Genomic DNA, 16,414 nt, shown 5'->3' on the forward strand with positions numbered 1-16,414 from the left:
CATGCATAACTCTTATCGAAATCTGAAAGATTTTCGCTTACTTTAGCCTGTTTATTAAGCTGCATCTATATATCTACGCAGTAGCGCTAGGAAGAAGTGCATTGATCCCAACACCCGTCTTGATTGATGCCAGCTACTGGTCAGTAGCCGCCTCTTAAGCGAATCCGCTATAGTACGAAATAAAGCATACAGAAAAGAGTGAGTAGCAGGCTTTTGTTCAAAAGTGATCGATTGAGTAAAATGTGACTTCAAGCTCCCCTTGAGAGCTCCACGCGCCGCCTACGACTGCAAAACTTGGCTGATGTGCTCGCACTAGCGTGTGTTTTCCGCGGGCTATGTTATTTCACCGAGCCGGAGGGGTGGTTCAGGAAAGCCTTAATATTATTTGCGACATAACTTGCGCACGTCTTCTTTTTTGTTGGTGCTGTAGTTTTCGCTCCTCGATACAGGTGCCGAAAACGTGCGGGAAAATGCACGGCCAAGGCTACAGTTCAGCTGAAGTTTCAGTTCTTTCCAGGAAGGTGAAGCAGGATCCTTCTTAATATGTTCCATAGACATCCGTTAAATACGCCGTTACGCCTGTTGACACTGTACATCTTCTGTGGGGGCGTCTTGAAACTTGAAGTTTCAACTGCGCTCCGTATGACAGATCAAAAAGGAGCAGTATTTAACGAGAACCTGAAACGTTCAACGCCACAAAATACAAGCCAAAACATAGCTCCACTCGAGCGTACAGTGTCACTAGGTTCAATATATTATCTAGGCGACTTCACCGCGCCAAGTGTTAGTCGATGAAAGTACCACCTGTGCGCGGGAAAATTACTTTTCGTGCCGGCTGTACAGAGTGCATGCCTTGTTGTCATACCACATCACCCAAGAGGTCTTTCTTCTAGACAGATGACCGTAAGGATGCACGCAAAATTTTACTTCTTTGTTTATGTGACCAGCGCTATCCTTCACTACTCTCGTCCTGCTCAGGTAAGGGAACACTTTTTACATGGGCCACCACGCGTTCTCTTCGAAAAGCACCCAATCACTAAGGAATATCACTTGTACGGTGAAATATCTAGATGCAATATGTAGTTGAGCCTTAACTACTGCCAATGTTATTGCGAAAGCAGCTAGTAGCTCGAAACCGGCTTTTCTATGTCACTCGATCCTGTTAGAAGCGTTGACGAGAACGGCGATGACTGTTGTCATTGATGTGTGATCGTCGCGCAGGGTGATCATGCACGTTCGGCATATACCGCAACGGTGAGAGTGACCATATACTGCGCCATATCACTCTTGCCAGTGGGCACGAAAAAAGCGCACTCACGACCGACACTCTAATAAAGGCACTTACGGGACTTCAAGACCGAATATGCCGGTCTGCATAACAAGACCGTTTTGCCCGCAACTTATCATTGGTCAGCGGCCCTCCACTCTGAGTTATTGAATGATAAATGACGACGTAATACCTGTATTGATAAAATATTTGTCTCTCGGATATACGCAAGCAATTAGATGTCCAGATTAGCGAATGATTACACTAGCTTCTTTGTATTGTCCAGCAACGTATTTATATTGCGCAAACACCGGATTTTTGAACGAAAATCTATTACTGTCGAGAATGTGCACTAGGGAGGCGGGAGTGATCATTTTTTTGTCTGTGGTAAATATTCGTGCTGGGTGATTCGTGCACAGTATGAGGCACCACGTAGACTCTGAGAAATATGATTTCAGATTCTTGGTGATGAAGGAGTTCCTTTATATTTTTACAAATGTATTCACCTAACGAAGTTAGGTATTTATGTAGTATTTGCGTAATGTACTCTAAAAATAATGTAAATATTTGAGTTACCCATGAGTGTTCGTTGCTTTGTAATCGTTTATTTATTTCTTTTTCTTTTGCTATTTTCTACCTCGACCAATCTCGACCATTTTATTGGGCTACAGCTCCTTCATAGTTTTCTTTTTTCACTACCTCTGTGGAAGATGTCAGAATGAGCAATCTTACAAAATGTTACAAATATTTTTTTTGAAGACGTTACGGCAATTAACAGGTGTTTGTCGGTTGTTGCATCGTTCTTGCGACTTACTCTAACAACTCACGCGAGATTGTATAGCTTGATAAATGAATTTTTCATTCTGACGTTGAAGCTACATAAGGTGAAAAATAATGCTTGTTGGTATTTTTAAAGAAAATATATGTTATTGCAAATGGTTTCATACGGTATCATGTGAAGCCATATTTTCTTATTGGGGATGTGAAGCGCTAGCTACGCTTATGCTTTTTGGTGCCGAACTGACGGCAAACAAATATGCTCAATATCATAATGGGAATATGTAATGTCAACATAAACCATGAGAACCGAGCGCGGTTTGCTTGGCCCGAAGTGATTACAGCAGAATGGCCAAGAAATTTTTAGTGAAATTGAAGATTTATTATTTGCATTTATCATAAATAAATAAAATCCCGCTGCTGAAGAACCATGACTTTGAAGTAGTGTTCGTTCACTGAATTTGTTCTATGTATCACAAAGCGATCGAACAGTTTTAGGACGTTCATGGCAATGTAGGCAGTGTTTATAACAAGAACGAAAGAAACGGGATAATTAAACGTGTAGTAACATGGTGCACATATAACGTGTAGAAACTTCAGATGGTTATCCCTCATGTAAATTGGTTTTCTGAGCAACCTTCTGGGAATAAGGCTAAGGTCAACCGAACGGTGCCTTACGTACAGTGCAATGACAAATTGATTGATGGCGAATATTGCCAGAGTTGCAACTTGAAAATCGGCACCACACCGACAATAACTTGATAAGTTATTTGGGCTTTAAAATATCAATATCTGTAAGCTTGTGTAGTTGACTACAAGTTGGAAATAACAGCAGTTCGAGGGAAGTTTGAAGTCGGAGGCAGTTGATTCCGTTCATCTTGAATCTGTACGGAAGCACGCTCTAAAGAAATAATAATACAATAACTTTATTGTACCGGAGCTCAGGCTCCACATCTTATCGATGTACACTTTTAGGGCTCCCTTCTGGCTGGTATTTATTGTGTAAATTTGCTGTTATTCCGCAGGCGAGGGACTTTCCAGTGAATACAAAGGGTGAGTACAACCGCAGTTGCTTCACTGCAACTAAATGTTCGTCTTCAAATATAAATATTTGCTTGAAAGTGTAAACTGGAAATATTTTTTTCTTATTGTAGAATGTGGAGTGTCCGAACCAGTAGGCAGAGCTGTAAATGGGAGGTATATAACACACTCCCATGTTCCCTGGGTGGTAAGAAGTGGCTTTTTATACTTCGTCCATTGTATTCACATTTGTCCAACAACTCACTATTTGTTGGCGCTATGAAAATATTTTTTTAAAACTTTCTATTAACCAAATATCGCCTGAAGAGCAAGCAAAGGCTTCTCAAAAGAAGTATACAGGGGCTATTGCATTTTGCCAACGATAGCACTGTTTAATTATGGCTTTATCCCTTCTCAGTAGCATGCGCTGTAGGCATGACGAGAATGTCGTAGATTTCTACAATATTTGCTGTTCGCCTGGGATGGTTTAATAGTATAGAAAAACACATACCTGAAACTATAACTCAAAAGTTTGTTGTTTCTGCCACTGCAGTTTGCCTTTTTTATGATAGAGACTAGGTTCTTGCTAGTTAAATACTTTCAAGTACATCTCAGAACTTCACTGTCTCGCTCAATATTTCTGTATCCTACAAAAATAAATGCGATCCACCATCACGCAGAAATGTATGAGTATGAGTATAATTTGGGTAAGACACGTAACTAGCTACTGGAAAAGGTGAACAGTAAGTTGAGAATTTCGAATTCCATGAACGATGAACACCTCTAATTTTTTTTTACAGCGTGGGTGGCAGGACATGTAATAAATTGGCAACGCTGTGCGAACGCGTCTGAATGAATAAATTCGCACGGAAAGCGCAATCAAAGATTTATTGGTTGCTCGCTGGCCAATAACTGCTTAAGGAATGCCTTTATACCGTTCTGCAATACAGGTCACGTTATTTTGCAAAGCCTGTGAGTGTTATTGTCGAATCTAAAGTAGCAGAAAGTATTAAATTTCCCTCCACAATGGCTGATCACTAGAAATTGGAAATCGTTATAGCAGTTCCCTTATTTGAGCTACACAGCGCTGGAACATCAGATATCACATTCGTGTGTACAAACGGAAACTACAATTTCGAGCCTGGGGCATGCTTGAATCTAAACGACGTGACAAGAAATGCAGAACTTGCTGGAAGAGATGCGAATATATTTTTCTGCATGTAATACCATCTTCAGGATGCCATTTGCATGACAGTACATATTTGAGCTCGGATATGAATAGCTGCACGTGCGAAGACATGTCCGGAAGAAAGCGTTTTTTCAAGCCCGGAAGTGTTTTTTTCACATATTTCTTCGAAGAAATGTGTGAAATTTACCCACTCGTAATAGCTATAGAAGTCACGTGATCGACCCACAACCAACGCTGGCAACGTGAGATACCAATTCGAACAGGTTTCCTAGAAATTGCGTTGTGATTTCCCACGCATGAAACGTTCGTTGACGCACTACAATGCCGTACCGTAATAAAAAAATTCAGCACTGCGAGAGTGCAATATATTGCTTGAAGAAGAGTTATGGAATCATTTTCTCGCTCTTTTTGTGAATATGTTGTGGTCAATCAATTAAACACTTTTATCTAGTTGGGAGTTCATGCTACGATAAAGACCATGAAACCATTCCGAAAAAAAAAATATGTTGGCGATACATTCGCGTGCATATATGCCCTACAACACACAAGAGACCAATTATGCATTTATTCTGAAATAATTCACAGTTCTAATCTTTACACGATCGTGTTGTTCTCACTTCATTTTTGTGTATTTTTAATGACTGGCACATGTCACTTGAAAATATTATTCAACTCTGAAACGGACTTCTTTATTCATTCAAGGTCTTCCTTAGTAGGGTATACCATGGATATCTGCGATACTGTACTGGAAGCATAATAACAAAGAACGTCATTGCAACAGCGGCTCACTGTGTTGAATCAAGGTAATGCACTTTCACTTTCCTATAAGTAAATATCAATCGAAGTAAAGCCCAAATGCATTATTTATTCTATGAATGACCAACCTTTATTGGGATAATTTGACAGCGGAAGAAGGAAGGGGATTTTGTATAACTATTCGTGATGCTTCATGTTTTTGTATTCTGTTGATGCACAAAATTGTTACTGGTCATTGTCAGACACGAAGGAAGGTGGTCACAAAGAGGTACCAAAAGAGGCTCACCAATGCGTTGTGGTCGTTTTTTATCTACTGTTTCGGCTGTATCACCTCCCTTAATATATTCTGTAAACACATTCTTACTTTTTACTTTTTCCATCCCACAGGTAGTTTCAAGTGCTCTGTTATTCTGTGCCTATAGCGACATTAGAGACAAACGCAAAGTGAATTCAAACTGAAAACGCAGTCTGTCAAAGCACCATATATGTTAATTCTGTGCTAAGTTGTCCTTACTGCAAATGAAAATGAAAGCTAAATTATAATTTTTTTAACTTCGAGCCACAAGCCCAGCAATGGTACGTTAATGCGACATAATATGTTTCCGTTTTTATCTCATGTGGGCTACCGCCGCACAGTACATGTTTGTAAACTGGGTATGTTCGTATTTTGGCATTTATTGAATACAATGTAGGCCATGGGCGCTATAACGTAAAGCTATACCAAACTTTTCTATTCCAATTCTGCAATCAGCTTTTCAGAAGTGGTGAAAACTTTTGGGCCACCCTCACTTCGTCTCTCTGTCACATAACGTCACGAAAACCACACCGGATATGATGCGTGCCCTGTGCTTATGCCAGGTTATACCGAAAGGAAAGAAAATAATTATTTCTCATTCGACGCTTTTTTCGCCATTAGCGTTTTCCTTTTGATCAAACGTTTTCGGGGCCGCGTCCACTTCACCTGTTTGTCACGTGCCGTCAAAAAATGGCAATAACTCACCGCGACAAAAAGACGTGCACACGTTAAACACACATTAATATGGCGAACAAAGCCTTTCTTTTTTCTCAATAGCTGGAGGCGGCACCGTTCTTAAAGAACTAGAATGTCGCTGACCGCCGACCGCTCTGGCACTAGCTTCTCAGAGCTTCCGGGCAGCATCTTTTATTTTCGTATATAAGTTGTCTTCCGTGGCATTACAATATTATCGAGTGATTTTGGCCCGTATAAGACATCACTTGGTCAACGGTTGATTCTCTGCTGTGGATATGTTATGGCCGCATTTTTAACGTTCCGTTGCACGCCACCGCGATTTTCGTCCAGCAACCGCAAGCTAAACAAAAGAGGAAGGACCAGTCGCAGACACCACCCTCGCCACCGAGGGTGGTGCCAGTCGAAGACCGGCACCACCCTCTTCATCTGGTTATCTACTTTCACTGTGCGGGCTCGACCTCATCGCAACTCTCTCTACTTGAACGTGCTCCTCACCGCTTGTCTGCGAATGCGATAAGAAAATATGCTCAATATTGGCAATGCTGTTCGCTTTTAAAGCAAACAAAGGTAACCTCCTATAAGCGAGGAGCGAGTTCGATTGGGCTTTTGAAACAACGCTAAGAGTTACCGCCCGATGCATCATTCAGTGGTTACGTAAAGTTCACGTCAGGGGATTGGAATGAAAACACATTGTAATAGTTTTACGGTACAGGGCCCCTTGTTTATTCGGAAAGATATCTTCTAGAGCTAGGCAGGCGCCATGAAAACGTACGACGTGAAAGAGCTGGTGGGGGAACGTCTGAAACCCCTTGATATTCTAAAAGTAGCGACAACCACCGGCAGCGCCTCGCAATTTTTGGCAAAAGAACATTGCTTCTTCGCTCAAGCTCTACTGCCTGCGTTATATAATGCGGATGTGTAATAGAAGGCAGCCAATCCGGGAGTTCGGCGTCTCTTTTAAGCCGTCCGCTGCTTTCCGTATCCCTCTGCGTGAACAAGTAGAGTACCTGGCAATGGCGAAAGGGGTGATCGTTATATCAAGACCATCTCATGCCGAATGGCAGTTCCAGGCGCAAACGTGTGTACTGGTCGAAAACGCAAAATGATGCACGAGATGCGTTTTGTCTAGCAGCTGTTCCTAGCTCAATGCAGGGGGCTCGCAGAAGTTAGCTTCGAATCACGCAGCGCGACTGTGAGATGATAGCCTGTCGCTACTTTCCGAAAATCTAAGGGTTTTAGGAACGTCAATGCCGTGACGCCACCTATTTCTCGTTCACCCTTCTTTCTTGGGGCTTATCGAACCTCTTACTGGAGAATATATTGTATGTTTCGTACAGCAGAAATGTAGTTTAGCAACAAAGTTTAAGTTATTTTAGAGCGCAGCTCTTTGGCGTCCGTTCCTGGGTTTCGCGTCGTCGTCGGCGTTGTCGTCGGCCTCGTAACCAGCTCCGCCCCCCTTTCATCCCCCCAGCGCTAGCAGCGACCGACTGATACCGCTGGATGCCGCTGACGCCGCTAGAGAGTCAAGATAACGTGACTGCATAGAACACCGTCGCCGCCATGCAGAAAGAGGAGGAAAGGATCCCCCCCCCCTGTTCTTGTGTGGCGGATAGGGTGCTCTTCAGTTGCCGACGCGCCGGTTATTTCACGTAGGCCCCGGCACGTCGACGAATACGTGACCACCTTCCCACGGCTAGACCTGGTTCTTAGCGCTGCGGAAGCGAGGGTATCATATTGTTTGTGTCGGCATCGGCGGCGTTGTCCCTGAAACCAACTCCGCAGCTGGGGTTGACTCACTATCGGCGTCAGCGGCATCAGTCAGTCGCTGCTATCTCTTCCCTCCTCCCTTTATCGTGTTGTGCGCTTGCTGCGCGCGCTTCTGCCCCCATCGTTTGCCGCTGGGTGTACACGCCGCCCCCCTCCCCCCTCTTCCTGCGAGTCTCCGGTTGTCAAAGCGCCGGCTCGAACTTAATTCCTTTCTTCGCTCCTCCTCCAATGCAACCCCTGTGCGGTGGCAATCAGAGAGCCAGATCGGTGGCGGCGGATGTGTATATGTGCACCGCCCGAGCCGAAATTGCCGCTGCCGTTCGCCCTGTGCGGTGGCAATCAGAGAGCCAGATCGGTGGCGGCGGATCTGTATATGTGCACCGCCCGAGCCGAAATTGCCGCTGCCGTTCGCCACTGCGAAATTATCTTGCTGGTAGTAGCTGCCTACTTCGCCCCTACCGCACTCACGAAAGACGTCGTGCACTTCCTGCAACTCGCATTAACCGTCCATCGATCCACACCTATGTTAGTAGTGGGGGACTTTAATGTTGACATAAAGACAAACAGCAATTTCCTAACACTTATGCGGGAGAACATCCCGTTCCTCTCGCTCGTAACGCGTCCCACGGCTGTGACAACCTCGCGAGGCACTTGTATAGATCTCGTCTTTGAGAATCAAGCATTGGTGTACCAAGTCGAACCTATATCAGTCTATTTCTCCGACCACAAAGCTTCCTTCATGACTGTCAAGAACTGTTAGTGGAGTCTTTGTTAAAGGAATACGTGTGAAAAAAATTACCGACGATTACGTTACGTCCTAATGCGAAATTTGAGCGCAGCAAATAAGCTGTTTCACCTTTTCGATAGATTGAGGCAAAGAAATCGAGCAACACATGTATGCGCTATCACAGAATTTTTTTTTTATTTTTCACACGTATTCCTTTAACAAAGACTCCACTAACAGTTCTTGACAGTCATGAAGGAAGCTTTGTGGTCGGAGAAATAGACTGATATATGTTCGACTTGGTACACCAACGCTTGATTCTCAAAGACGAGATCTATACAAGTGCCTCGCGAGGTTGTCACAGCCGTGGGACGCGTTACGAGCGAGAGGAACGGGATGTTCTCCCGCATAAGTGTTAGGAAATTGCTGTTTGTCTTTATGTCAACATTAAAGTCCCCCACTACTAACATCGGTGTGGATCGATGGACGGTTAATGCGAGTTGCAGGAAGTGCACGACGTCTTTCGTGAGTACTCCTGGATCATCTCGACGGCGGCGACGGTAAGCTTCTGCTTCGGCGGCACGCACCTCTGGATTCTGACGGCGACGGCGCTGGGCCTCTGCTCTGGCAGCTCGTTTTGCAGCAGCAGCAGCAGCAGCAGACGGAGGACTTCCATCGGTCGTCTCGCTCATGGCTCAGAAAGAACTGGCAGATAATTTCGCAGTGGCGAACGGCAGCGGCAATTTCGGCTCGGGCGGTGCACATATACAGATCCGCCGCCACCGATCTGGCTCTCTGATTGCCACCGCACAGGGCGAACGGCAGCGGCAATTTCGGCTCGGGCGGTGCACATATACAGATCCGCCGCCACCAATCTGGCTCTCTGATTGCCACCGCACAGGGGTTGCATTGGAGGAGGAGCGAAGAAAGGAATTAAGTTCGAGCCGGCGCTTTGACAACCGGAGACTCGCAGGAAGAGGGGGGAGGGGGGCGGCGTGTACACCCAGCGGCAAACGATGGGGGCAGAAGCGCGCGCAGCAAGCGGACAACACGATAAAGGGAGGAGGGAAGAGATAGCAGCGACTGACTGATGCCGCTGACGCCGATAGTGAGTCAACCCCAGCTGCGGAGTTGGTTTCAGGGACAACGCCGCCGATGCCGACACAAACAATATGATACCCTCGCTTCCGCAGCGCTAAGAACCAGGTCTAGCCGTGGGAAGGTGGTCACGTATTCGTCGACGTGCCGGGGCCTACATGAAATAACCGGCGCGTCGGCAACTGAAGAGCACCCTATCCGCCACACAAGAACAGGGGGGGGGACCCTTTCCTCCTCTTTCTGCATGGCGGCGACGGTGTTCTATGCAGTCACGTTATCTTGACTCTCTAGCGGCGTCAGCGGCATCCAGCGGTATCAGTCGGTCGCTGCTAGCGCTGGGGGGATGAAAGGGGGGCGGAGCTGGTTACGAGGCCGACGACAACGCCGACGACGATGCGAAACCCAGGAACGGACGCCAAAGAGCTGCGCTCTAAAATAAAAAAAAAATTCTGTGATAGCGCATACATGTGTTGCTCGATTTCTTTGCCTCAATCTATCGAAAAGGTGAAACAGCTTATTTGCTGCGCTCAAATTTTTTCTGTTTAGTATCCACTTAGCACGATACTACATGTAAAGACGAGAGTACGGGTGAAGAGAAATGCTAGTAATGAAGACGTTTACTACGGTGTTTCTTTTTGTCTCACAGAGGCGACACAATTCTAAAGATGCACGTTTTCTACAATACCTCGGTTCCTAAAGGAGGTACATGCGTGACTGTGGAACGAGGGATTATTCACCAAAAGTATGTAAGACCTGAACGAGGATACGACATTGCCCTCATAAAGGTAGACCTGATGAATACTAACCCTTCATGTCAAAAGTCAGTCACACATTGTGCAGTTGTTTCCACTAATAATCCAAGATGATAAGTCTAAGCGATAGATGGAGCGCCTACCGTGTAGCACTAGGCAATCTAACCAATATGATGGAGCACAACAATTACAAGTTTACAAATGCAAATTTTTTAGAGGACTGTAACTATCACGTTTTAATAAAGCCAGATTTGCCAAAGTAAAAACAAGAATCTGAATGTTTTATAAATCCTATAATATCCGTATAAGTAAACAATTGATTGGGCTTTATTAAGTATTTAACGGTAAGCACGGAGCTGCAACTGTGTCTGGATGCTCTAACTATTCTTTATTACATCTGTTTATTACTTTATTTGCGGGGCTACTTTAGCTAGATAGAGCTAAGGCGAATATTTTGCTTAATGCCGACGTATGTAAAGAGACGGCACAACATCTGGAACGCCATAGAAACTTGCGAATTAATTACTAGATACAAGTATGTCAATGTATGTACGTGCCGAAAACATATAGTTCACCTTGGTTAACATTCATCAAGGAAAACGCGCTATAACGCTCTTATCCCACCTCGCGCACTAGAATGGATCATTGAAAGTCACCATTCCGTGGGGCATTCCATAGACGCTGCTGCACCCATGCCGGCATAAAAGAGGTTCGTTGAAGAGCGGCAGGCATATACAAATTGCATTTACTCAGTCACTGAATTGGTTCCGACGCTGGCTTTTGAACCTTGTTTCCTCAGCACAGCAGCCCTATGTGTTACCCATTCGACCACGAACTACACAGTACCCAAGCTGGGCGCGAAAATGGTTTGATGCAAACATACATAGACAGAAACATGCATAAAGACATGTTCAGATCAATATTTATCCCCAAGAAAGTGCATGAAATACCCAAAAAATGCTAACGTAATATTAGACGCATTCAAAGGGTTAGTTAGAGCTAATATCGGAAGTTCCGTGCTTGAATATTGACAAAAATGAAGCTTTGCTCCTACGACTATTTCTAGTATGTTTCTATTAAAATGCATTAGCATAGTCGAATGCTTAACAATAACAGCCTTCATAAGACGTTTTAAAGCCCTCTACTAGGCTATGCTTTACCAAAACAAATGCACCAGTGATATGTATTAAACATATATACACATGACGCATTACCCTATTCAAGAAACAAAGTGATATATGCTGTCCTTTTTTCTTCTCGGAAGCTTGTCAAACCACTTCCGGGTTTCAGCAGATTTGTGAGACCTGTTTGTCTCCCTCGTGCAAGCTCGAAGACCCCAGCTCGTTCGTTGCTTGTGGTTGGATTTGGTGCTATTGATTTCAGTAAGTGTACGATTTCTATAGAGTTCCCCTTAGGAAACACGATACTTCCACTCTTTTCAATATTTTCTTGTCTAGTCGAGATGAGCTGCCATAAGCAAAAAAGAGAATATCAGGCTGAACCTTAACTTGACAACGTGCAACATTTGAAAGTCATCAGTGCCACTTTATCCATCAGTGCAAGTGATACAGCATTTTAGACAATCACTCGATGATCGCGGTAATTTAGAGCAGGTAACGCCTGAAAACAACCTCCGTTATAGCTAAACACGAAATCAGCTTAAGAATAAATGAATGGCAGGGTTTTTGTTCTTTTGCGTAAGTTCCAATACTGTAAATGTATAGTGGCCTCTAGTCAAAATCTGTAATGAACTGTGCCAATTATTTCCCCAATATCTATCCTACGTCCACACAATGTCGTGGATTGTATGCTACGTATATTTCAAACCTTTCAATGCCGTTTTATATCATAAATAAATCAATTTCCTTTGTGGGCTGCAGTCTCTTATGGTAGTTAAGTTCGATAGTGGCGCTTGTGAAAGGGAAGCATGCTAAATGTGAGGCCATCAGCACATGTAGTTCTTCCCAGTGGATATGTATTTCCTCTTTGAACGGTGGTCTGCTTCTGATAAACTTATGAACAGGCGTTGAGAGGCGGGGCAGGTGAAGTCTCTGGCGGTGCCACAAAGCAAAAGACTATCTAACACACCAATGACTGGAAGCAACCTTTGCAGCTTTCCTAAAGGAATTCCGTTGCTTAAACACTGCTTATCCTCAACATTGTCGCTATTTGCGGGTTGAAGAACATGATTTGACTGCTCCTAGTGCGTGCCTACATGACAAAACAAAACGCAGAGTGGCGGCTGTACTCTTTCCTCTGTGACGTGGCGGATGCCTAATAAGTGCAACTGGATTGTTGTTGCTGGGGTCACTACATTTGCTGCACGGCCAGAAAGGAAAAAAAAAGCTTTGCTAGAGTATCATTCTTTCAATACGCATTAGCTATGTATAATGACATGAATTATGCGGTAACACGGTTTCCACTATTACTTTGTTATGCACCGACTTAGCCGAAAAGTAGTATTGATTACCCACACATATAACAGCATACAGCCACTTTATAAAAGAGTACAGAATACTTTTGTATTAGGAGTGTCCAAAACATAAGTTCAGCGCAGAACTCCTCAGTTAGAAAAATGAAGTTAATTACTCTTTTTTTTGATCTCCTAACGAAGTTAAGCAGCAGCGGATAACGCGATCTTTCATTGCCGTCAGTAGAGTAACAGCACACGTGCCCGACAACTTGGTGGCCCGAAAGCAAGCGCCCTTCGACTGTACACAAACGGGCCGCAAAAAAAAAAAAAAAAAAAAAAAAAACTACGCGGGCTGAATTCAACAAGCCCTTCAATTCCTAGTGATATTTGCAGTTGGCCGGCCGCCATTGATAATGATATGTTCCGCATAAGAATTGCTTAGAATTTGTTTTTACGAGCAATTGTAGCGTACAAGCTGTTTACGAATACTGGCCCAATTTAATAGAAAATTGATGCGCCTGAGGGCACATAATTCGTGCATAGAGAATATTTAGGGAGCGTTTGTTTTTTCGAAGCGAATTTACGTAGGAAACAGAGCCCGTGAGTGGAGCATGTCTAATGCCAGCACTAAAAAAATAAATAAAAAAATAATGTACATCTGACAGAGAACACTTACAGCTCAATCTATGTTATTATTTGCCGACAACCTGCAATATATGGTCACAAGACGCATACGCCTAGTTCTAATTTGTTCTTGCCTGTGCTGAGCCATGACAGGATGACAACTTATTTTCCACGACGCGAACGTACGCGAGAGATATCAACAAAAATCACTTGCGTATGTACGCAAATTCTCATATTTAAGCGTGCGTTCGACAACGCTAAGTCGTACTTATATAATTCCAAATGGCAATTTTTTTCCTCAATTTCTCCAGTAGTATTGCTCCAGCACACTTTTAGCCACATTTATGTGCGCGTTAAACGGAAAACACGTACGTGTTTCATCACGAGGCCATTAATATAACTTACAATTGATAAAGTTGACCAGTAACACAACCGTCTGGTGCACTTTTCACTGAGCACAGTGAACTTTGTCCCTCCGCACGGCAAACATTGCAGGGACCTGTATATTGTAGCGTAATGACATCATACGACAAATGTTCTTCATCTGTATATTTTACCTTCTGCTTTTTAGATCATACCGAATCGAAGCACCTGCAGTACTACGCAACAAAGCCTCTATCAAATGAAAAGTGTGATGTTGCTCTGAAGCACCGAGGAATGCATGCGACTAGTGCCCGCGTTATCTGTGGGACAAGTAGCCACCAGAGGGCATGGAAGGTAAATACATTTGTACTTTGAAATTTTATTAGCCTTTGTATTGCGTTGAGAGAGATGAATAATTATGGAAATTACGCTGTTGCAATTCTCAATACAGGCTATATCAGAGAGTGACAGCCACAAGCAAACAACGTTTTGTTGTCAACCTAAAGTAAAAAAATATTTACTACTCGCTTCATAAAACGCCTAAGAAATTTCATGGATATTATAACGTTCCACAACATTTACCGCTCTCGCGAGTAGTGCAAGATATTTCTCGTAAATCAGCCAAATACTACAGATACGCCGATATGTTGTGGCATCGATGGAATGCCAAATGCACACTGAACAGAGCTACCACGAAAAAATAATACCGTGTTGAGATTTACAGGCATCTCCCTAAATTTCGCGGTGATTGGATACTACCTGAGGAGCGTGCACAGGCGAGTAAGTTGGCTAAATAACTTACCGTGGAATTCATTTTTTTTTTCAAATCATTGCCATAGCTTCCACAGACTTTTTCATTTCCCTTTATTAGGAACGCAAACTCGAAATACTTTAGACTTAATACAGACAGATTTATTCAGTGAAAGTGGATGCTACAAGCTACAACTCCGTCTTGCTCGCGCAGGGTGATTCCGGAGGACCGCTAACGGCTATATCGAAGAGCGGGAAGTCAACTCTGTATGGAATGGTGTCCTTTGGGTCTGGAAAAAGAAATGCACATGGCCCGACGGTCCATACGCGCGTTTCCGTATTTGTTCCCTGGATACGGGAGTCGCTGAAAAATATACGGAGCTGGAAACCCGTCGTTGCCCAGCTCGCTGCAGAAGCAGACCACTCTTGCACGTGGTAAGATCTTTGCGATCCAAGACGTCTCGTTTATTAAAACGTTGCTCACCGACTTCGCACAGGTTGTCGTTGCCTGTTGACTGCTTTCGACTGCACTAAATATATCGTTACACTCGCACATTTTGTTGTTTTATTTGTTTGCGGCATTTTTACATCTACAAGTGAAATATTACAACAACAACTCGTGCTCGTTTGGAGTCACATTTCTCAAGTGCAGGGCTATTTCGCAGAAAACGAGTAATTTCAAGCGTCTTACTCCAGTATAATTTAGAAAGTCGTATGTGCATTATTTCAATTGTTTTATCAAGAAAAGCTAGCGTAGTGCCTGCACACAATGGATGAGGCAGATTTACGCTCTGCATTTTCGATAATGATGTTGTGACTGCTGTAATTCAGCACGTGATGATAATTTTATAACCTGATGATGGCATTCAGCCACTTTCCGAAGCATTCATTGGGATTGCTGCAATATACTACGTACATCTTTCAGATATTTTGAGCGCAAGAAATTCTTTCACATCATGTAAATGAGTTTATGCACCCAAAAAGTCAACATGAACTTGGCTTTCTAAAATAGGCATAGCATTACGCAGTGTTCTAGAAGCATCTACGAAATATAATAAGGCGAGAAGAATCAGACTGATTGAAAGCCACTTGAAAAACAAAGGACCTACAGCCAACAAAGCGACAGAACAAGGAGAAAACACGTAGAAAAATCTACACCGGAAAAATGTAGCAGATACGATGTGTTGAAATCTATATGCAGTGAAGGTTTCTGTGAGTGCACAAAGAGTCTAAACATGAGTTTGTGTTTATTGAATGTCTGCATAAAATGACACGGAAGGCTTTATTAAAACGTGGTAGAGAGGCTAATGCAATGCCACCACTGCTGCCGCGAAAGCGCGAAGCCGAGCTTTCTGGTTCTTTTTTGTCCTGCCCCACTGCCGGCACTCCCGCTGCTGCGGATGCGCAGAGGCAAGCGCTCACAGGTGGTGGTGCATGGAACTATGCTGCGCGCGCAGCGCGCCTAGTTCGCTGTGATTGGTTGGTCTCTTGGACAAGAGAACAGCCAGGCGCGGGCTGGCGAGGTTTGTTTTTACAAACATTTGCAAACAATCAGTTAATTAAGGGTTGGGATCAAGGTATGAGCAGCAAACAAAACTCCTTCTCCAAAAGACCCACTGAGAGTTTCGTGGTACATGATGCACGAAAGCTTGTCAGCTGTTTAACCCCATTTATCTGGCGAATCAAGACGAATGTATCTTCTTTTTCAGTGACGATGTCCGTAAACTGCACAAGCATTGGTACTCTTCCCATCGAATGTCGAGAAAATTAGATGGTGTAACACCTTCGTTTAGCCTACTGCTGTGTTCTCTCACTTATACCTTACTTATACTCAGGCACATAGATCTCACTTATGCTCAGGTACCTTGGTGTTTCAACAGTGTAGTAGTTCGTACCAGGTAAAGGAATGCTATAAATCCTCGA

The 16,414-nt window shown here is 43.8% G+C and overlaps 1 protein-coding gene across 4 annotated transcripts; it reads left to right on the forward strand.

Annotated features, from left to right (window-relative positions):
* The first annotated feature begins 734 nt into the window (after positions 1-734).
* LOC126543155 (chymotrypsinogen B-like) lies at positions 735-14,985 on the forward strand. Of its 4 annotated transcripts, none has more exons than XM_050190292.3 (8): positions 735-978; positions 3,070-3,097; positions 3,199-3,272; positions 4,956-5,056; positions 10,236-10,374; positions 11,606-11,723; positions 13,950-14,095; positions 14,706-14,985. In XM_050190292.3, the coding sequence occupies exons 1-8, from the start codon at positions 898-900 to the stop codon at positions 14,928-14,930; spliced, it is 912 nt and encodes a 303-aa protein (XP_050046249.2). In that variant the 5' UTR covers positions 735-897; the 3' UTR covers positions 14,931-14,985. The 4 variants fall into 4 exon arrangements, 2 of the variants coding, with proteins under 2 accessions (XP_050046249.2, XP_054918270.1); XM_055062295.2 differs by having other exon boundaries at positions 735-903; XR_011890492.1 differs by lacking the exon at positions 735-978 and adding an exon at positions 1,207-1,254.
* Positions 14,986-16,414: the final 1,429 nt, after the last annotated feature.

This window comes from Dermacentor andersoni, chromosome 10 (genome assembly GCF_023375885.2).
Source record: "Dermacentor andersoni chromosome 10, qqDerAnde1_hic_scaffold, whole genome shotgun sequence".
Taxonomy (NCBI): domain Eukaryota; kingdom Metazoa; phylum Arthropoda; class Arachnida; order Ixodida; family Ixodidae; genus Dermacentor; species Dermacentor andersoni.